At 49.9% G+C, this 22,820-nt stretch overlaps 1 protein-coding gene across 2 annotated transcripts in view; it reads left to right on the forward strand.

Moving 5' to 3' along the window:
- Positions 1–12,359: 12,359 nt before the first annotated feature.
- Positions 12,360–22,820, forward strand: part of EHD1 (EH domain containing 1) — a 47,075-nt gene continuing 36,614 nt past the window's right edge. Inside the window, exons 1-3 of one of the 2 annotated variants that reach the window (XM_025178173.2) lie at positions 12,360–12,430; positions 14,991–15,396; positions 20,423–20,520. In XM_025178173.2, the coding sequence (XP_025033958.1) occupies positions 12,370–12,430; positions 14,991–15,396; positions 20,423–20,520 (565 nt within the window). In that variant the 5' untranslated portion in view covers positions 12,360–12,369. Of the gene's footprint in view, positions 12,455–14,990; positions 15,397–20,422; positions 20,521–22,820 lie in introns of both variants that reach the window. The other variant, XM_006136553.4, reaches the window with a different exon arrangement.

The following is a 22,820-nucleotide window of genomic DNA, read 5'->3' on the forward strand; positions in this document are numbered from 1 at the left end:
GAGCTCCCTGGGTTCCCCAGCCAGCCCCTCCCCGCGGCCCGCAGAGACTGGGAGGAGGAGATGAGCTCATTGGGTGTTGGCTGCTCTGCAGCGAGCTCAGAGCGGGCCCTGGCCCTGGGCTGGGGCGGGATTTCTAAGGCCGGCTGCTCCGAGGCTGACGCACGTGGCTTCCTGCTGGGGCAGCGGGGCTGGCCCTAGCGCTGGGACGTCCCACGCCACTGGAGCCCGTGGGAGTCCGATTGCTCGCCCAGCCCCGATCCACCGCCCTGCTTGCCCCAGTGCGCTCCTCCCGCCACTGCGCTCGCTCGCCTGCAGCCCAGGCTTCTCCGGTAACCGCGCTGCAGGCGGTCCCGACGTTTCGGCGTGTGCCACGTAGAGCAGTGTAAACACGCGGTAACGGGTAACTGGTTCTTTGGGAGCAGACCCCTGCCCTGCCGCCGGCGGAGGGCTACTCCAGCCCCCGGCCCACACGTGGGGCCGCCAGTTCCGCGTAGCCGGCGTGGGACTGGGAGCAGGAGCCGTGGGGTCTGGGGGCTGCTCCACCTGGGCTGGAGACCCCACTTAGTCGGTTAACTGGTTGAATATTAAATTAATCTGACGTTTACTGGGTAACTGATTAATTGGAATTTTACATCCCTACTTCTGTGGCATGTTGTAAAATTAGGCAAATGCCCAAATGAGCTGACAACGTGCCCCCTGGAAGAGCTCTGTATGCTTCTACTCTAGGGGTTTGCCTAGCCCTGACTGGGAACCACTGGGTAGAGCAGGGGGCTGTAGTCAGGATTCCTGGGTTCTGTCTGCAGGTCTGGAAGAGGAGTGTGGTCTAATGGTTACAGCAGTGGGGGCTGTGAAGCAAAGTTCTTGGGTAAATCTGGCAGAGGCGTGTAATGGAATAGCTAAGAGTGGGAGAAGGCTGTGAGTTAAAAACTAGGGTTGACAACTCTCCAGGAACTAAAGATTAATCTTTAATTACAGATTATGTCCTGTGATGAAATTTCCAGGAATATGTCCAATTAAAATAGGCAACTCTAGTCAGGCCTCGTAGGTTCTCTTGCTAGGCCCTGGAAGGGGATTGGGCTCTCATTGTGACTGGGCCCCCCTTTGTGCCAGGTGTTGCCCAGAAACACAATCTCTGCCATGAAGCACTTGGGATCTAAACAGGCAGGATTATTCCACCCCCCTTTTACCTATGGGAAACAGAGGCCATGTCAGTCCCTAAATTGAGCGGGGACTAGACCCGAGCATGCCTAGCTCCCATCATAGCCACAAGCTCATCCTTTAATAGGCTGGGCATAGGGTTACTTGTTCCCATCCACTGTCCCCTGCCTGTGCTGACTGGGATGGAAGCTGTCCTGTGACATCATCTGAAGCTAAATTCTCTGAAAGGTGCGTGGCCGCACAGCCTACTAGCCACAGCACTGCATAGGTGCTAAGTGAACCTACCCAGCCTGAACTTGCCATGGCTGGGGGAGAGGCACCCCTCCCCCGACCCAGTCTGGCCTGGACCTGCGGCAGCTGGGGGAGGGATCAGGATGCCTTTCTTACAGGAAGAGAAACCTTCCTCTCCCTCTCCCCCCAACCCAAGTGCTGCTGTGGGGTGAGAGAATTGGGGAGAGTCCTCGCTCTCTCTACTATTGCCTGGGGAGAGACTGCATCCCAAGCCCCTCATGCCTGGCCCCACCCCCAACTGGAGCCCTCACCCCCCCCAACTCTTTGCTCCAGCCACGAGCCCCCTCCCACACACAGGACCCCTCGGCCCCACCCTATCACCTGAATTTTGCTATGTGCTCTAATATGGAGGTGATGTATCACATATCACCTCCATATTGGTTCACATAACAAAATTCATCCCACACATGCATGGGAAAAATTGAAGAGAATGCCAATCCTGAGCCAGGATTTTTTGGAAGAAGCAGCCATTCTGTTCAACAAATATCCCAGCCTTGTTTACAAGGTGTGACCAACAGCTGGGGGGAGCTAGGGAAGAAGCAAGAGCAGAGCCAGTGAAGCAGCTGAGGAGGGGGTAGGTGCTGCAAAGGAGAAGGCTCTTTCACTTTTCTCAGTGCTAATATCCTGCTCAGATCTCTCTGCATTCACTGTAGTTTCCCCAGACCCTTTGATCTCCCCCTGCTCACATAGCAATGCTCTCAATGTTCCCTTTCCACTGCTGCGCATGAGCCTGCTTCTCTGGAGCTCTCGTTGTCGGGAACGCACCATGCTGGGGGAAGACGTGCCAGAGACATTATCGCTGTAGCCCCAACCCTCATTTCCTCTGGATTATTTAACTCTGAGCGGAGCTGAGAGTTTGGGGCTCTTCCAGCATCATGCTAAGAGTTACGGCTGAGCCCACCCCTCTCCCCAGAGAAGGAGCATGTTGCTGCATTAAATGAGCAGGAAAGTTTCCTGGTTTTCAGAGCTGGTTAGGGAGTCTAGAACTCTTGGGTTCTGTCCCCAGCAATTGTCCTTCTAATCTTTGCCATCCATGTGCAGAATAAATTATGTGCACCGAGATATGTGTGAATGTGCACCACCAATAGGAATACAAAGTTGGCTGTGGATGATCTGCTAACCAGCTGGGCAGCACTGGAATATCTCCTGAGTGGCTGACCATGCACGCAACTTACAGGGAACACTGGTCCCCAGCCCTGGGAGCCAGGTCAGGGACAAGTGTGCTCACCTGCTCTGGGTGCACATGCTGCCGGTGGCTGTTTCTTTCAGAGGCTCATGAACTAGGGATGTAAAAGTGTAGTCGAATAGCCAATAAGCAAAATGCTGTAGACTACACGCATTCCTCCCTCTCCCCCACTTGCCAGTAAATTTTTTAGCAGGCTGGCTAGCAGCCCAGCTCTGTTCTGGCTTGCACCAGATCCAGGACCTCAGACCATCCCCTTGACAGGGGCTGCTGCCACCCTGCGCTGATGCCTCTTTTTCAGAGGCAGCCGCACAGGGTGATGGCACAGGTCCACAAGGGGAGCTGGGTTTTAAACTGGCTCCTCTCGCAGACTGGTTCCCACCTAGCACCCTGTGCTGTTGTCTCTGATACAGTGGCATCAGTGTGGAGTGGCAGGGGTCTTCTTGGGAGTGAGGCCAGAGTGCACTGGCTGCCGGCCCCACCCCCAGAGACTATAGACTAGTCAACTAACTGATAAGTATTCATGAGGTTACTTGACTATTCAATTAACCGATATTTAACATGCCTATCATGAACAACCAAGGTAGCAGCTACAAGATTGGTGAGCAGAGGGACATCACCTTTGCCAGTCTCCTGGCCTCACGGCTTATTCTCGAGTTGGCAGCCAGGGGGCACCGTACAGGAAGTTGTGGCAGGGACAGATGGAGGGTGGGAGAGGTCTTACCCTGCACACAGAGGGTAGGCAGGAGCCTAGTTTCAGAGCAGATGTTGTAGGGGTCAGGACTGTACTTAAGACCCTGTTGTCTGAACCTCATTTCATGGCCATTTCCTAATGAGATGAAGTCTCCTGTCTCCCCGAGCTGGTACTTTCCCCCATGGGAAGGGATGCTAACCCCAAAGTCTTAGCCAAATTCTAAGGCACTCAGTTCCATGCTACCTCCTTTCAGCTGGACACAGGGTCATCCTTCACTTCCTGCCTCAAACTGATGCTGCATGCAGCTTCACCCCAGAGATGGCTGCATCTCAGCATTGGACAAGAGATTCCTACATAAATTACCCCAATGCTCCATCACAGAGGCTGTTGCGTCTCAGCATCAGGTGAGGAGTCCTGTATGAAGAGTCCCCATGTCCCACACACTCCCAAAGATGGCTGTTTCCCCTCACGTGGTGAGGGAATTCCTAGATAGCCCTCAGTGCCCCACTCCTGCAGCAGAGGTCCCTTTAAAAACAATGTCCCACCCCAGCGGCGGCTGTACCTGGTCCTCCACAAAGTTCAGCTGGATCCTGCACAGGGTCGGTTGAGAGGACTGACCAGGGCATGAGAACCACACAAGCCTTTTGCAATCCCTGAGGGGTCAGTGAGAAGCACAAACAGGAAGTGGAACAACAAGTGCTCTGAACTCAAGGTTAAGGCCTGTGTGGAATGGGAACCTCGCCCTTCCATGCATGCCCAAGCCAGGAGGGGTGCATGGCTGGGCAGGGCTCAAGGAATCTCTGCCATGACCTTCTCCCTCTGAGTCCTTGCTTTTTATTGCCTGCTTCCCCCTTCCTTCCCCACCTCTGCCATGAGGTACAGTTTGCCCTTGCTTGAGAGCCCAGGCAGCAATCTTTTAATAGCAGAAAAAATGAGGCGCTGGCCCCTTCTGGGGAATCTGCAGACTCACCCTCCCATTCTCCCTTATTTGGGAGGAAATCCAGGCTGATTTTGTTCTGGTTTCTTGGCTTGGGTTCTTGGAGGCATTTTTAGCCATCCGCATCTAATCCCCAAGCAGCCCATTGGCGCCCCCCCCCCCCCACAGCTGGCTGGAGGGGTCCGCTGGGACAAAGGCTGGAGCAGGGCTTTGCATAGAGACTTGGTTGCACTAGCCCTTTGATGTGATATGATAGAGGTACATAAAATCATGAGTGGTGTGGAGAGGGTGAATAAAGAAAAGTTATTTATTAGTTCCCATAAAAGAAGGACTAGAGGACACCAAATGAAATTAACGGGTAGCAGGTTTAAAACTAATAAAATAAAGTTCTTCACATAGTGCATAGTCAGCCTGTGGAACTCCTTGCCAGAGGAGGCTGTGAAGGCTAGGACTATAACAGAGTTTAAAGAGAAGCTAGATAATTTCATGGAGGTTAGGTCCATAAAAGGCCAGGGGATAGAAATGGTGTCTCTGGCCTCTGTTTGTCAGAGGCTGGAGCACAAGACAAATCGCTTGATCATTGTCTTCGGTCCACCCCCTCCGGGGCATCTGGTGCTGGCCACTGTCGGCAGACAAGCTACTGGGCTAGACGGACCTTTGGTCTGACCCAGTATGGACATTCTTATGTTTTTATGTTCTTATGTGATTAGAGGCATGGACATGGCTATGTTGCATCAGACCCATGGGCCCACCCCGCCCAGTATCCCGTCTCCACCATTAGCCATCATCAGATGCTTTGAGAGCAGGTGAAAGAAAACTGTTTACTGGACAAGCCGGGAGCAGCTGGCCCCATATGCCAGCATGCCAGCCAGTTCTCTTTCCATTCCAAGGGACAGTAATAATGTCCCAGGGTGAGCCGTGGAGTGAAGCGCCCTAGCACTGGAGTGCTCTCTCTGTCTATCCTTCCCCCCTCCTGAGAAGGACAATGCTGTGTAGTTGGCAGGGGTGAGGTTTGGGGCACCGGGTCTCTATTCCTGGCTCTGCTGTGTGACCTTGACCATCGTCCCATCTCCCTTTTGTGTCCCCACCTGCCCATTGGCTATTGAGTATTGTAAACTCTTTGGCGCAGGGACAGTCTCTCACTGTGTGTTGCTTGCAGTGCCTGGGGCAGAGGGGACCCTGATCTCAGTCAGGATCTGTGCAGCACCTGGCCTGACACCACCACAGTCTCAACTGAGACTGCTACTTACTACTGTGACAGAAACAGCAATATAGGAATATAATTACCTCAGACCTGCTTGCTAGGGAATTTCCAAGAGGCTTGACCAGCTTAGGCTCACACACCCTCAAGTACTTGAGAGTTACAGGCCTCTGCGTAATAACAGTCAGTTCCCACTCCTGAGTCTGGTTTCATCTTTTCTGTGAGTATGGGGCCTGGTGACCATTCCAGGCAAGGCAGAATCCCTCCTGCCTTCTCTTCTCCCCAACCTGGCAGTCATGGACGATGTGAGGCATAAGCAGGCTAAGCAATCCCTTAGGGCCCCAAGCAAGCCAAAGAGACCCTCTAACCACATATTTAGGATGTGTTGAGGGGAATAATCCTGCATAGGGCTGTCAGTAGGTTAATGCTGCCTTTGCTGGCAGCAGATGCCCCTCTGAGAATCTCCCTGCTTCAATATAGGGCCGGCTCTGACCCTGTGCACAGAGTGGAAAATTCCAACCCCCAGCCATGCCCTTTTGTGACCTGTTTTGGTTAAGAGGAGAAATTGATGCTGAAGTGGGCCTGGCTATAGCTTAGGGCCTTGCCATATGAGGGGCCTCTAAAAAAGAAAAAACTGACTCCATTTAACACTTTATCAAAATAAATAAAGGAGATATGGGGAAAAAAGATTCTCTCTAAATATAGAGAACATTTTCATTCAAATATGAGAAAAATGTACACATCTGGCTACACAAACACCCTTCCCCTTCCTTAGTGACTGATGGGAGGCCAGGGCTAAGAAAAAAAAGATAATTGCGATTGTAAAATTGGTACTTCTACAAATCAGTTGGCCATCAGTCTCCCAAGACAGCGTTTTGCTGGCCAGCTGCTATTGGTAAAATTCTGGCCGTGCCTTCATCACTTATTTAAATAAATAAATAATTGCACTGCCAATAAAACTGGAAATAATGAGAGGCCAGAGGTGGTAGTGTCATGAAGCAATCCTACCACGCTCATATGGAACTCGTCTTAGGAGTGACATCATGCATCCCCCCTTTGGCTGGCAATGACTGGAAGGCCACCATCTTCTGTTTACTGTTCAGCATGCTCAGTCATATAATACCTTTGCTCCTGTTTTTCTTCATTACCTTAAGCGGTAGTGTGTTCTTTCTTCTGATTGGTACATACGTACAATTGTGTGTTTTAGTGCACACGCCACTTGCTGCTTCATGTGCTGTTCATGCTTCTTGTGACTGAGTTTGTAGGTGATTGTCTAATGGACTCGGGTCGAATGAATTTTGAGGATGATAAATTTGTGTTGGCTTCCTTTTGTCAGTTTGCTGCATTTATTTAGTACAGCAAAAGAAAAATCCCAACAATCCATTGTTTTGTAGCAAAAATTAAATTGAAATAAACATTTGTAAATCTACTTTATATGGAGTCTGCAGAAACGTTGTATTTCCCTAACAGAATTAATCAACTGTTTTGTTCATTTATTCTATACAAAAAAGAATTTTCCTTATTCGTGGTGTAAAAAGAATGTCATAGCCTCTCCTGTTTTCCTGTGAGAACAAAAAGCTTTTGTGTTTATGGAGTCAATGTCCTTTTTATGAAAATAATATTTTTTTATGATATGAGGCCTCTCACATGTGACATAGCTTAGGGCCTCCGAGTGTCAGAATCTGGCCCTGCTCCTGAGGTGGGGCCAGCTGAGATTTATTCAGAGTTGGTGCCCTTGGTGCCTTTTTCAGTGATAAGGTTAAGATTTTATCATGGTTATCTCTCTCTCTCTCTCTCTCTAAAAAAAATTCCTGCGGGATGACAGAGTGATGTCATCATGCCACTCTGCGTCCCGCTGCCCGCCCTCCGCACTCAACCGCACAGCCTCCCCGCTGGCCCTGCCCCAGGAGCCCTGACCACATGACCGCTCCATGAAATGGTGGGGGCGGCGGCTCCATCCCTTTGCACCCCCTGGAGCAGCATCCACCTCCCTCTGAGGCCTGCCCCCAGCCTGCCTAGCCCATGCGCCTGCAGTGCAGCTTTGCTCTGTGTAGCCTGGGCCTAGCCACAGCGCTTGGGGGCTGTGCCACCGGTCTTCCCCTGAGCGAGTGGCTCCCGCATGTGCCGGTGACCTGGGGCCAGGCCCCTGGCTCATGCGCGCTGTCCTGGGCCTGCCATGAGCTGGGCTGGTCTTGACAACACCGCACACATGGCCCTTTGGGGATGGCTTGGTTACACTGCACCCGGCTGCTTCCCTGGTTCTCCGGAGCGGCCACTCTGCACTCCAGGCTCCCTGGGCTCGCCATGGAGCAAAGCTGCCCCAACAGACCCTTTCAGAAAGGCTGAGCTGGGGATGGGCTGTGGCTCTGCTGCGGTGGCCAGGGCTGTGCTGCCCAGCCTGATGGTGCTCCTGAGGGAGAGGGGCACGCAGCTCAGTGAATTTGTGGGAGAGTGCAGGGTGTGTGTAGGAAGGGAGGAAGGGGAATAGGGTATATGTGGGGATGGGTGGTGGGGTAAGAGGGGATGGATGGGGTGAGGGGGATATAGGAATGGAGGCAGGGAGATGGGCAGTGTGGAGGTGGGGAGGGGTTAGGGAAGGATGGGTGGGTATAGGAATGGAGGTGGGGGTAGGGATGGAAGGAGGGGTTGGGCAGTGGGCCAGGGAACCCTGAGATAAGGACTGGTGACCCAGATTACCCCACCAGGCTCTCTTCCCCTGTGTCCTGGTTCTCAGTAGATTGCAGGCATGTAACGATGGGGGCTTCCCCATGGTTCCATGTCTCTTCATTGTGCCCTTCCTGCTGGCACGTGCGCTCCTGCTGCGGGGCTGGTACATGCTCCATGCAGAAAGGGCGCAATGGAGAGACATGGAACCATGGGGGAGCCATGGAGCACTACACATCTGGAGCGCTGCCGTCCTGCAAAGACGGGCAGTAACAGGATGCGGAAAATGGGTAATTCCCTCTCTATCTGGCTGCTTGCATGTAACCCAGCCCCTGCCCATCGCTAGTGAGCCAGGTGTCCAGGAGCACCTGGAACGAAAGGGATTTGTTTGGAGTTGGGCCCCATTTTACTAATTGCGTTTGGTTTTCATTTACATGTGAGGCCCACGAGCCCACAGAGCACAACACTTCCTGACAGGTCACTTTTGCATAGACCCATGCTAGCCGCCAGGAGAGGCTCCGAATTCTGCATGCGAATATTTTATTGGTGGGTGGGGCAGGAATAGGAAGGTTGTGGAGGGTGGGGCGGGGAATGGCTGGCAATTGAAGGGCACGAGCCAGTGGGATGTCTGAGAGCATTCAGATATAGGGGCCTGTCAAGGGGTGTGGTGGAGTGGGAGCAGAGACAGGTGTGAGTGACTTGGGGCCATGGAGAGTGCAGCTGGGCTCAGTGCAAGATTGACAGGCTCTCTGGCTGTGAAAGCAGCCCATGAGAGGGCGGTTGGTGAGCGCAGTGAGCAAGGGATGCAGCCCCGTAGTTTTTAGTAAGTCAGGGAAAGGTCCCAGGCAATAGACAAAAATTCATGGAAGCCTATGGCCTACCCCTTACTTTACTAAGAATGCTCTTGACAGAATGGGACTGGTGGGGGTTTGAAACCCCACAATCTATTGTGGGAGGGTTCAGCACCTACTGCCACTGCAGATGATTGCTCTGGTGTGTCCCCAGTGCCCCTGGCAGCTCAGAGCTCTGGGTCCCACCTCATCCACGGTGGCTGCTTTTTTGACAGTACTGATTGTAGTCTAGACGCTCGTTTTTGAAAGAGGCTTGCAGTCTAGACGTAGCCACAGTGTCAAGATTGTTAGATACTGCAGTCACATGGCTATGCAAGCACATGAGAATGGCCATATGGGGTCAGACCGATGGCCCATCTAGTCCAATATCCTTTTGGATAGTGCCAGTACCAGATGCTTCAGAGAGAATGAACAGGACAATTGCAGAGTGATCCATCCCATGTCATCCAGTCCCAGCTTCTGGCAGTCAGAGACATTTTATAGAGCTATATCATATTTTCCCTTAGTCATCTCTTTTCCAAGCTGAAAATTCCCACTCATTAATCTCTCCTTATCCTGAAGCTGCTCCATCCCTTATTCCCCTATTCATTTTTGTTGCCCTTCTGTGTACCTTTTCCAATTCTAATATATCTTTTTAGGGATGGGACAATCAGAACGGTATTCCAGGTGTGGCCATACCATGCATTTATTTAGTGACGTTATGATATTCTCTGCTTTATATAGTTCCTCACATTCTTTTTGCTTTTTTGACTGCTATGCATTGAACAGATCTTTTCAGAGAACTGTCCATAGTGACTCCGAGTTCTATTTCCTAGTGGTAACAGCTCATTTCCATCCCGTCATTGTGTATGTATAGTTGGGATTATGTTCTCCAATGTGAAGTTAATCTGCCAACGTGTTGCCCAGTTTTGTTGCCTCACTGTTTACCCCATTTCCAGAGCACTATGAATAGCACAGGTCCTAATACAGATCCTTAGGCGACATAACTGTTTACTGCTCTCCATTTTGAAAAGTGACCATTTCCTAACCTTTGTTTCCTATCTTAGGGTATGTCTACACTACCCCGCTAGTTCGAACTAGCGGGGTAATGTATGCATACCGAACTTGCTAATGAAGCCCGGGATTTGAATTTCCCGGGCTTCATTAGCATAAAGCCGGCGCCGCCATTTTTAAAAGCCGGCTAGTGCGAACCCCGTGCCGCGCGGCTACACGCGGCACGGGCTAGATAGTTCGAACTACGTAGCCATTCCGAACTATCTGTACTCCTCGTTCCACGTGGAACGAGGAGTACAGATAGTTCGGAATGGCTACGTAGTTCGAACTATCTAGCCCGTGCCGCGTGTAGCCGCGCGGCACGGGGTTCGCACTAGCCGGCTTTTAAAAATGGCGGCGCCGGCTTTATGCTAATGAAGCCCGGGAAATTCAAATCCCGGGCTTCATTAGCAAGTTCGGTATGCATACATTACCCCGCTAGTTCGAACTAGCGGGGTAGTGTAGACATACCCATAAACTAGTTATTGATCCATGAAAGGCCTCCTCTTTTACTCCATGACAGCTTACTTTGCTTAAAAGCCTTTGGTGAGGGACCTTGTTAAAAGTTTTCGGAAAGTCTGAATACACTATCTGCATTGTCCACCTTGCCTTGTCCACATGTTGATCTCTCAAAGCTTGCTAATAGATTGGCGCAGCACGACTACCCTAAACAAAAGCCATGTGGACTGTTCCCCAACAAACAAATCATGTTCATCTGTGTGTCTGATAATTCTGTTCTTTACTATGGTTCAACTAGTTTGCCTGGTACTGACATTAGGCTTACTGTAATTGCCAGTATTGCCTCTGGAGCTTGTTAAAATTCTTTTTAAAAATTGGTGGCACATTAGCTACTCTCAGTTTCCCATGTAAGTGATAGGCTACTACGGTTTCAAATTTGAACTGTTGGGTAAATACCATCTGGTCCTGGTTTCATTACTGTTTAATTTGTCAATTTGTTCCAACTCCTCCCCTACTGACACATCAATCTGGAACCATTTCTCAGATTTGCCATCTAAAAAGAAAGGCTCAGGTGTGGAAATCTCCCTTGAATCCTCTGCAATGAAGATTGATGCAAAGAATTCATTTAGTTCTTCCACAATAGCCTTATCTTCCTTCAGTGCTCCTTTGGCACAATGATCATCCAGTGGCCCCACTGAATGTTTGGCAGGCATCCTGCTTGTGATGTCAGTTTTCCAGTCGTTTGCTAGTTCATCTTCAAATTCTTTGTTGGCCTACGTAATTATACTTATATTTGACTTGCCAGAATGTATGCTTCTTTCTATATTCCTCAGTAGGCCTTAACTTCCAATTTTTAAGGATGCCTTGTTGTTTAGCCACAGTGGCATTTTTTGGTCCTCGTACTATGCTTTTAAATCTGGATTATACATTCAATTTCAGCCTCCATTATGGTGTTTTTAAAAAGTTTCCATGAAGCTTGCAGGCATTTCACTTTTGTGACTATACCTTTTAATTTCCATTAATTAGCTTCCTCATTTTTGTGCGAGTGCCATTTATGAAGTTAAATGCTTGTGTGGAGTAACTATGTAAGCGGTCCTCAAAAGATGAACTAAAGGTTTGGTCCACACATGTTGACTGACGATTCCCAGCAACTTAATGGGACTCTCTTCAGTGGCTTCAGTGGGCACTTGATCACACTCTACTTGACCTGCTGCCCCTTTGGAATAAGGAGTTGGCCAACATGTGGGTCTTGCCAGGCTGTTTCTGAGAGGAGGAGTATGTGAAGGGGGTTAAGGAGTAAGTTAAGGAGTATTCTCTGGTGAAATCTTGTTTATTTGCAAAGAATGTCCATATAGTCCTGTGTCCCTGATCACAGCAGGAACAAACAACCAGCCGTGTTCCTTCTCTCAGTTTCCAGGCCTGCCTCTCCAGCCAGCCCTAGGAGCTCTGTCTCTCTGATGCTCCTGCTGTGTGCTGGCTGCCTTTCTCTCCTGATCACAGGCTCAGCTTGCTAAGCAACCTCCCAGCCCCTGCATTTGCAGTCAGTCTCAGGGAAACCTCACACCCAACATGGGTCAACCAATCTCAAGTTTTGCCATACAGCTGATTGCCTTGGGTGGTTTCTGTTGTCTCCAGCTCTCCTGCTCCATAAAAGGACTTGATTGCTCTTTCCATTTTTCCTGAAAGAAAGGTAGTTCACATGGCCAGTGGCTTTAACCAGGCTGCCATTGATACCTGCCATCATGAGCAGAATTGCCCCGGGAGAAGGAGCTGAAAGGAGCTGGGTGATGGGGCATAGCAGCAAGCCTTTACGTAACAGTGATTCATTCCAGAACTTTGCTGACTTCATCTGTGATGCTAGAACCCATTGACAAAGCAGGGTTCTAGCTGAGCTGTTAAATGATGCAGAGGGAGGTGAAAGGAGTGGCCAAAGGGGCTGAAATGGAGGAGGGCAGCTCCGGTGAGGGTCAGGCCATCTCACTGTGTGTGTGTATATATATTTAAGGGAGCTATAGACAGAGGCAGTGATAAAGAGGAAAATGGATGGATGGAAATCCAGCATGGATTCTCCAGGAGGAAACATGGTAGTGTCTGGGGGGAGGGCGCGAATCACTCCCAGGCAGGGAAACTCCTCAAAAGCTAGAATAGGAACCTAAGAGTCTCTAATCTTTCTCTCCACTCATCGTCTCTTCCCTGTTTCTTAGAAACACCACAAGATCAGTACAGTATTATTCCCTTCCCACCAAACTGTATCAAACCAATAGGCCCATGTAGTCTGATATCCCTCTTTCTTGTCACCTAAGTTCACCCCACTGGGGTAAGCTTACCCAGTATTCCACCATCACTTTTCCCAGCAGCCCGAGATCAGACCCATGGATCAAATAGCCAGATAGCTTAGCTGGTCAAGAAGATGATGATGTCAGGGGATTTGATGGGAGGATGTCAGGTGGTTTAGGGGATGATTTGGGGCAGCAGCATCCAGCAGAATCAGAGGGTGACTGAGAGGAATAGCGTCAAAAGGTCTGGGATTGGGAAGGATGGTTTCTGGAGGATTTGGGGGTATGTTGGGTGGATTTGAATGACAGGGGCTGGGAGGCCAATGTTGGGGGAATGGTATTGAGGGTGCTTGTGGAGAGGGCTTACAGAGATAGAGTCAGGAGGCTGATGGGTCGTTTCAGTGGACACTGTTAAGAGTTGGGATTTGATTTCAGTGGCAGGATTGGGGAGTTGATTTTGGTGATTAGTGTTGGGAGGTTAATTTCAGTGGGTTGTGTCACAGGATTAGAGATTGATTTTGGTGGGCTGTGTTCCAGAGTTGGGGGTTGATTTTGGTGGGCATTGGAGTAGGCAAGTTGATTTCAGTGGACAGTGTCAGTTGATTTGGGTTTGGGGTTGGCTCTTTTGTGCAACATCATAGACTTTGGGAGTTGATTTTGGTGGTCAGTGTCAGGTGTTTGCATAGGTGGTGGTGAGTAGACTGGCAGTTAGGGGAGGCTAGACTCCTCCCTATCCGCCAGCTCCCCCCCACTTCTGTCCCCTGCTGGAGGCAAGAGTCCTCCGCTGCTGCTGGCTTTCCTCTCCCCAGGTCAGCATCCCCTCCTCATCCAAGAGCATGTAGCAAGCAAGGAGCACAGAACATGTGGCAGGCAAGGAGCGTGGAGTCTGCAGCACCCCCAACCATTCCCAGAGCACGGAGTGGGCTCTGCAGAGCTCCAGACTCCAGTCCCACAGCATGGGGCAGGCCCCACAGCCACAGAGCCCCTAACCTCAGGGCCAGAGTGCGGGATGGGGTGGGTGCTGTAGTTGTAGAGCCCCTGACTCTGGAGAACGAGGTGCCACTGCAGCACCTCCACTGCTGTGCCAAGAAGGGCACCAGCCCAAGACTGGCCAAATCCGTGCAGCAGGTTGTTTGACCCCCACACCATCCCACCTGATCTGCTAGAAGAGCAAGAAGGCTGGGAGTGAAGCATGGGCAGGGCACACCAGGCTGTTTGGGAAGGCTCAGCCTCCCCCTGCCTACAATACTTGCTGCCCCAAGTTTGATTTTGGTGGGCAGTGCTGGGGGGTTGATTTAGAGGGGCAGCATCGGCATGTGAGGTTGGCACATTGATTTTGGTATAGGGTTGCCAGTTTTGACTGGACACATTCCTGAAGGTTTTCATACACAACATAATTAATTTTTGATTCCAGGACAATCCTGGGAGGCTGGCAACCCTCATTTCTGTAAGCAGTGTTGGGCTGGGAATTAGGGTTTTTTGGTGTCCGGTATTGAACTGGACAGCCCGGTATTTGTGCCTTCTGTCTAGTAAAATTCCTGGTCCCGTTTTTTTTCCCCCTCAATAACCTTTCACGTGGCTTTTTTTTTTTTAACAGAATTTTTTCCCTGCAGTTTTTTTGGAAAGGAGGGTGGGGTTCGGTATTTTTTGTGAAACCATCTGGCAAGCCTACTGGGAATTGATTTGATGGGCAGTGTTGGGGTTGGTGGATAGTGTGAGGAGTTTTTGATTCAGTGACAATGGTATTGGGGAGTCAGGGTAGTGGTGAGGCACAGTGGGTGGAGACATCGACCCCTGTTGTCAATGTGGCTTTGATCGGACCCCCGCGGGCTCTGAACACGACAGGATCCGGCTATTTCGCTAATGGTTGAGTCTCCTTTGCCTCATTAACTGTCATGGTGGCTAGTGAGGAGCGGGCAGGAGATGTATTGTGAGCTACTTCCGCCTCCATAACTATCATGGCGGCTAGGTGAGGCTCAGGACGGAGACGAAAGAATTTAGAGCTACTTCCGCCTCCGTAGCGGGAAGGATAGGTGGGCCGCCGCGGTCGCAGTGGCGGGCACCAATCAGCTTTGTGGGGGCGTGGCCGAGGGACGACCTATTCATATAAAAACAGGCTCTAGGGCGAAGGGGGGGGCGTTGCATTCCGTGGCAAGCGGCTGAGAGGTGGGTGTTGCCGGCCCGCTCAGCTACCCCTCGCTGTAGCGCCCCCGTCCCCACTTGTAACGCACCCCCTCCCCGCAGCCATGTTCAGCTGGGTGAGCAAGGACGCGCGGCGGCGCAAGGAGCCGGAGCTGTTCCGCACGGTCTCGGAGGGGCTGAAGCAGCTCTACGCCACCAAGCTGCTGCCCCTGGAGGAGCACTACCGCTTCCACGACTTCCACTCCCCGGCGCTGGAGCCGGCCGACTGGGAGAACAAGCCCATGGTGCTGCTGGTGGGGCAGTACAGCACGGGCAAGACCACCTTCATCCGGCACCTCATCGAGCAGGACTTCCCGGGCATGCGCATCGGGCCCGAGCCCACCACCGACTCCTTCATCGCCGTCATGGGGGGCGAGACCGAGGGCATCGTCCCGGGCAACGCCCTGGTGGTCGACCCGCGCCGGCCCTTCCGCAAGCTCAACGCCTTCGGCAACGCTTTTCTCAACAGGTGAGCGGCGCGTGGGCCGAGCGGCGCCCTCTGTGGCTGGGGCCGTGCCTGGTGTCCCGCGGTTCCTCGCCCTGTGGCTGTGGGAGGGGCTCAGCCTTCCTCACGGGGGGGGGGGGGGGGGAGTGGTGCGAGGCTGGATTTGCCTTTGCCACGCATGGCCCCCTTATCTTCTCGCCCTCCCCAGGTGAGGGGCTGGGGGCGAGGAGTCTTGCGGTGCCCCTCCTACCTGCAGCCGCTGCCTCAGTGCGTTCTTCAATAGGGGAGTCTGGGTTTGTGGGGGGCATCGCGTGGCACCCCAGTTTAGTGCCGTCAAGCGGTGGGACCCTAATGTGGATGCCCTAAGAGCGGGCCTGGGTGCAAGGGAGCCTGCTAATTCTTCTGGCAGCCCCCAGACTCTTGTCAACTTTCTTCATGTGGGTCCCTGTACTAACTTCGAGGTAGTGCCCCCTCTCTGGAGGCATGACTTTGGACGTCCAGTAGCTAAAAGACATGATCACTGGGGTTCTACTCTTAGATAGGATTGAGGAACTGCCATTGTGCATTTAATGCTGGGCTGTACCTAACAAACCATCCTGGTGCCTCCAGCTATGTGTTGGGTTTGAGACAGGCCATAAGCAACTGTCACAGGAACTGACCCTCCACAAATATTAACTGACTCTGTATTTGCCCAAGCTGTAATGGGGGAAAAATAAAGTAACATTAAGCAAGTTAACTTAAACTTCTAAAACTCCATTCCTTGATACCAAAGAGGCTAGTAACTCTAAAAGGGTGCATAATTCATTTAAAAATCTTAATAGGGCAGCTTCCCTCTACAACTGGGAGCCCAGTTATCTGGCCCTGTACTTGATAGCTGGAAGGGGGTTCAGGAACTCTTGGAAACAGAAGAAGATGGCTCTATTACATGGCAGGAGAGTGCCCTACATCCCTGGTTCCTGGCTGGTGCACAGCCTCTGGTTTTTATGAGAAGGCACTGTAATGTAAAATCCCATTCTCTAATCAGTTAAAGATAGCTCCAGCATCCTGGTCAAAAGCAGCTCCTGACCATGGGTGCCTCAAGTAGGGATTGTTCCCATGTCGCTGATGGAGCAGCTGCTGCCTATGGGGTACCCTGGCCTGCTGTAGGCAGAGGCTGTGCTAAGGGCATATCTACATTACCAGGAAGATGGGAGCTGCCAAGGTCAATCTGCTAAGTCAAATATTGGAAGATCTACTGGGGGCATGCTAAATAAATGCTGAGGGCACCCTGTCAATGCTAGTACTTCTTCTTGCAAGGAGTAAGAAGTTGATGGGACCATTTCTCCAGTTGACCTGCCAGGCTTAAAGTATGTTGACTTCCACTGTTTATGTAGTGGAATTGCATGCCTTAGGCTTACCTTTCCCTATAGTGTAGACCTGCCCTAACTGAAAATCCATTTGTAGGTTTCCAAGCCTTTAGAGTAACATCCCTGTTTTACATATCGAATAACTGAGCCAGGGTTGAAGTGATTTAGCTAAGCCAGCCCACAGTTGGTGGTAAAAGACATGTCTCCTGATGCCTGCTGTATCTTTGCACTTCTAAAGACTGGCACCCCAAAGCATAACCAATGAGTTGCTAAGTTTAATTTCTCTCAAACTAAACAAATACCTGTTTCAGGATGGGATTCTTCTTGGGTTTCCTTGTTCTTGCACAGAGGTGTAACTTTAGTAACCTAGTGAGTAAATGGCTGCCTGAAGCCTATGCAAGTAGACTTTTCTGAGCATATTGCTTTTGCTGCACTTGAAAGGGGAGTTTCATTTTCAGAGGTAAAAATACAAAACCCCTATAAGGAAGTTGAGAACTTGCAGCTGGATATCCCTGAATTATCCATCATCCAGAAATGGATTCCTGCCCTGACACAGTTTCATTGCTGACAATGAGGGCATGATATAGCAAGGCATGAATGAAACACTTGAAAATACTACTAGTGGGCATAGCATGCAGTTTGAACTAACTAATGATCAGGGCCCTCCCTATTAAAGGCTGCTTCATCTGTGCCCAGAATGAGGCTTTTTGCATAATTCCAGATAAGTAGCTACTAGCTGTTTGAGCTAGCTTGTGTATTACTATGCCAATCCTAGAGGGCATTTAAACTCCAGGGTTAAATGGGTCTCTGGAATGTTGTTCTCTGGCCTCCCTGTCGGAGGAAAGCAAAGACTGTTAATGCTTAACCCAAGTTGTCTCCTCAATGGTCTGGTGTCATTAAAAATGAATCTTATGTACTGCTATTTTAAAGTGTATCAGTCTCCACTCATTATCCTAACCAGTGGATTCTTGATCTGATGTCTAACATATGTCTTTCTGCATTCATCCTAAAGCTTCTTCAAGGAGCAATGCAGGGTCTCTGGACTCCAAGAAGTAGTAGGTTTAGTTGCATGGCCTTGTTTTTTCTCCCCTAACTACTGTGCTGTGCTCTCCATTCTAAAGGTGCCTGTATGCAATTAGTAACCAACACTTTTGTGGCTGGAAGATAATGCAGAAATGTCCAGCTTTTAAAACTGTTCAGTACCATAAATACTAAGAATGAAGGCTTACAGTGAGTTTTGTGCAGAAGCCGAGAGCTTTCCTGCCACTTTGTGAAATGTTAGCTCTGTGATGTTGTAGTGGATTGGACTCTTCCTTGCTGCTTAGCAAGCTGAACTCTCCCAACAGAAAGCAGCTGCTGAGGAACTAAAATTGCTGTGGCCTCAGTCTCTGAAATAAGAACAGGCTAAGATCTTTCCAGTTGATCTGCCTAGTGGGAAAGAGATTCCAGCAAATTATCCTTTAGATGACTCACTTTTCAAGAGAAACTCTGGTAACATTAGGAAACAGTGATTGGCAACATGAAATTACTGGTCATAGCATTGTTGGAGTAGTGTAATGGTTAGGTGACACAGTCTATTGTCACACTTTCTATTAAAACATGTGGTATTGGCATCAAAGCTTGCCACTATCAGTGCACGTTGCAGCTGCTAACTTTCCATATTGACTAATTTCCAGTTACGTCATAATGACTTGGATGTAAGCAACAGTGTAACATTGTGCACATTTCCATTACTATAACTTGTTAGAAGTGACCATTTTAATCACATGTTGCTACTATTCAGATGGCTTGGACAATAAAGTCAGTTTCACTGTTGAGCTCAAAGCAGTGGTTCTCAGACTTCTTGGCCTGTGGCCCACCTTGCTCAACACAGACTTTTCTGCAGATGACCTGCCAACAACCCATAATGACAAATGGGTGCAGGGGGGCGGTGGGTTTGGCTGGGAGGTTAGGAGCAGCCTGGAGGTACATGATCTCAGTGGGAGAGGGGTACATGAAGGTACTGAGTCTGGGCTAGGGATGGTATATTCAGTAAATCGATAATTCATGCTTGACTCTTCAGTTACTCGAGTATTTGATAGTCCCAGGGGTGGGGCCAGCAGCCAGTGAGCTCCAACCCCACTCCTGAGGAGCCCCCTGCCTCCCAGTGCTGCTGTCTCTGTATCAGGTAGCAGCGTGGGGTGCTAGGCAGGAGCTGGCACATGAGGAAAGCCAGTTTCAAAACCAGCTTCCCTTGTGGATTGGCTGCCTATCACCCAACAGAGGTAGCAGCACGGGGTGGCAGCAGCCCCTGCCCAGGAGGGGGTCTGAGTTCTCAAACCCAACACAAGCTTGGACTGAGCTAGGCTGCCTGCCCACCTTGCTCCCAGTGCACTTAAAATGCAGAGCTGCAGCAGGGGGAGGTCCTGGACCTGGTGCATGCCAGGACTGATCCAGGCTGCTGGCCATCCTGCTTAAAAAATTTATTAGTGGGGGGGGGGGGGGGGGGGGAGAATGTATGTAGCCTATGTACATTAACCAATAAGCTTTTGCTTATTGGTTAATTGAGTATATGGTTACATCCCTTGTCTGCCCATGAGGGCAACATGCGGGGGAGGGGGGAACACTTACCTGGCTCCATGTTTCCTGCCACTCCCAGGGATCATCCCTGCTGCTCCTACTGTTTGTGATTCTGGCCAATGGGAGCAGTGAGGAAAGCCTCCAGGCAAGTGACTTCCTGCACTGTTCCACCCAGTGAGGGGGTAGAAGGAGCAGCAGCACACAGAGCCACAAGCCAGATCTGGCCTATGAGGCTTACCCCCTTGCAGTGAGAAGCTGGCATTGGTATTTCCCCCCCTCATAATGGGGGCCTGGGGCTAGAGCACCAGCACCAGGGGGCAGTGGTTGAGCCCTGATCCTGCAAACCACCTTTAAGGCTGTCATGGACCACTAGTGGTTCATGGATCATGCTGAGAATCATTGGCTTAATACTTGTAATTAAACTAGTTCTCTTAGGTGACAGATGTTGAGCTGGTCTAAATCAGAGCCTCTTGAAACTCATTTAGACCAACAGAAGAGCAAGTCTAGCTGACTTAGACATAGATAACCAAAGTGTCTCTCTAAACAGCACTGCTACAGTATGACTCCCTTGTCCTTATCTTTACAAACTTGCATGGTGACTAAGCATATAAGGCTGAGCTGATCTGTTGCTCTGTACATAAACCTAGAGTCACATCTGATTTATAGAAAACTGACCATTTGGTAGCTTAAAATTGGACACTAATGCTAGTAATTCTGCCAAGCTGCTAAAGACTCAATTCTTTCACAGAAGGAAGTGCAAGAGGTTCACTTCCTTAAGGTTAAAAAAACTGAGTCAAAGGTTAAATTATTTGTAAATATTTTCTACTAGTGCTAATGACAGTCCCTTCTCTTAAAAGCCTGCTGTCTCTTAGCACCCTTCCTCTCCATATACCTGAGGCTTGATTTATGCCCCTCATACCTGTGAGATAATTTCCCTATCTTACAGATAGCAGACACTACCTTAAAGCTCCCTGTGGGGTGAGCAAAGAGACGTGTCCCAGTTCACAAAGAGCATCTGGCAGAATAGGCAATTGAACCCAGCCTGCAGCCTGACAACATAGTTCTCTTTTTGGACTCTAATCTTCTTGCATACCATGGAAGGAAAGTGCCTAGCCTGTCTAATTTGAGTATCTCTTCTCATGTAGGTTCATGTGTGCTCAGCTACCCAATCCTGTCCTGGACAGCATCAGTATCATTGACACACCTGGTATCCTCTCAGGAGAGAAGCAACGCATAAGCAGAGGTAATGGCTTACTTTAAAGGCACTCCACTGCTTCTATTACATAAGGATTCCCAGATGGGATCTGACAGACCAGTGGGACCATGGAGCCTTGAAGCAGGATGCTGGGGGTACCAAATAGTCTGTTTTGATACTAGCTTGAGCCAAAACTGACTCTTTGCTTGCTGCTTTTTGGCCTCTTAGAGAGAGAAGGTTACTGCACTGAGCAAAGGAATTAGGATTTGTTTTAATTTGGCTAAATAGTTAGACCAACTGAGTCCTCCATTTAGCCTTCCTTCTCTTTAGAGCCAGGTTTGAGTTGACACCAGGGTCAAACATCTAGTATAGCAATGATTGGTATAGTGGCAAATTATATTGCACTGGTGGCCAATACTCCAGTACTGGTCTAGCTTTCTGGGAGCTATATCTTGGGAGTGGTGAATATTCTCAGCTTTTTTGAGTTCAGAAGAGAATAGTCAGAGATGATCCCTCACTTGGAAAGTCTGTCCAAAGATGAAACTTGAAGTTGATTTGAGGAGCTGAGACTTAAACTTTGGCAGCTTCACAGTTATCTGATGTGCTAATACAGTGGTTCAGGAATGGACAAGTCAGTCCATCTTAGCATGGCACCCCCTGGATGCACTTATGCCTGTTGGCCTTTCAGTGCTTTAAAGCTATTGAGGTAGAGCAGCATGGTCTAGTCAGTGACAAGGGCATTTGACTTCAGGTAGGGAGAAGTGGTTTTATTATTGGGTCTGCTATTTTATTTAGAGATCTTCAGAGTAACAACTCCCTTGCTCCTGCATGTGGGGTATAATTTTAATAGAAATTAAATAGGAGCTGATGTTGGAGTTCTGACTCCTAGATTGGATGAGGAATGCAGTCTAATGGCTAGACTGGGGACACCTTTCTAGTCCATCTCTGCCTTTGCCCCAGAGTAATTGGCTTCATTTAGTGTGCTTTTTTGTGGCTTAAAATGGGAATGACACCCCTATTTTAGTTATCTGCGAAACATGATCTGAAGCGCTTGGCACTCACAGCATCTCAATGACTGACTTAGCTGAGCCATTTCTCAAAATGAGAGTAATATGCTTTGTTCCCCGTCTCCCACTGTATTGGAGATGGGGATAATGGCTGGCTGAATTTGCATGTTGGAAAACTTGTAGCTGTACAACTCAACCTAATTGAAGTATTGTAGGTCTCAGATGTGTTAATCCCCTGATTAATCCTGTAATGCCCTTTATGATTACAAGGGAACCGACTTAAAGCAGTTATTGAACAAGCTTGAGTTCAAATTCCTAATGTAGATGCATCTGTGTAACCTAGGAGCCTGGTTATCCTGGGTGCTGGTTATTTAGGATCAGTGAAGACCAGTCCAGGTGTCAGCATTGAGGCTGCAAGCCATACCGTAATTCAGTGCATATACCCCGCACCCGAATATACCCCATGGTTGTGTGTGTGTGTGTGTAAAAAAATCTTGTATATCATATGCAAGAATATAACCTGTGGGGCATACAACACTTTTCTGTGCCGGGGGTATAGTTAATCACTCACCACCCAGGTTCCAGCACAGCTGCCAGCCTCTGAGCAGGGGAGCACTCATCCCACAGGTTTCTCTGCAGCCTCTGGGTGGGGGAACACTCACCATCCAGTTCTTGTGCAGCCACAGAAAGGGGTGGGGGAGCAGGACCCACCAGCCTCTAGGCAGGGGAACGCTCCCCTACCCAGTTCCTGTGCAGCTGCAGAAAGGGGCAGGGGGATGAGTACTCCCCGCCCCTTCCTGTGGCTGCACAGGAACAGGGGAGTGAGTGCTCCCCTGCCTAGAAGCTGATGGCTGCGCAGCCACAGGAAGAGGTGAGGGAGAGCTCACTCACCTGGTGAGTGTGGTTAAAAAAAAAAATCTGTATACCCCATGGGGAGTGTGGGGTTTGTAAAAACAAATATAACCCACAGGTTATATACACTAAATTATGGTACTTGTGCTAGTCTTGCTGCTGTTGCCTTCCCCAGGTCATGATGGTACTTTCTGTTAGGGATGCAAATAGGTAGCTAGTAAGCATCATCTTTAACAAGTGATGCTTACTGGGTAATGGTTAACCAGTGCTCAGGAACAGCTCCCCACTTACAGCCTGCTATGGGTGGAGGGCTGCTTCAGCACCATATCGGTTGGGAATCAGCTGCCCTGCACAAAGGCCCAGGAGCAGAAGCTGACCCTCATAACACATGCAGTTGCTGACCCCTGCTGCTAGCCCACAAAGGGTGGGTAGCAACAGCTGAAGCTTCATGCTTGGGGGTGGCTGGGAGTGGGATCCTGCTTAATTAGT

Source organism: Pelodiscus sinensis, chromosome 11, assembly GCF_049634645.1.
Source record: "Pelodiscus sinensis isolate JC-2024 chromosome 11, ASM4963464v1, whole genome shotgun sequence".
NCBI lineage: Eukaryota > Metazoa > Chordata > Testudines > Trionychidae > Pelodiscus > Pelodiscus sinensis.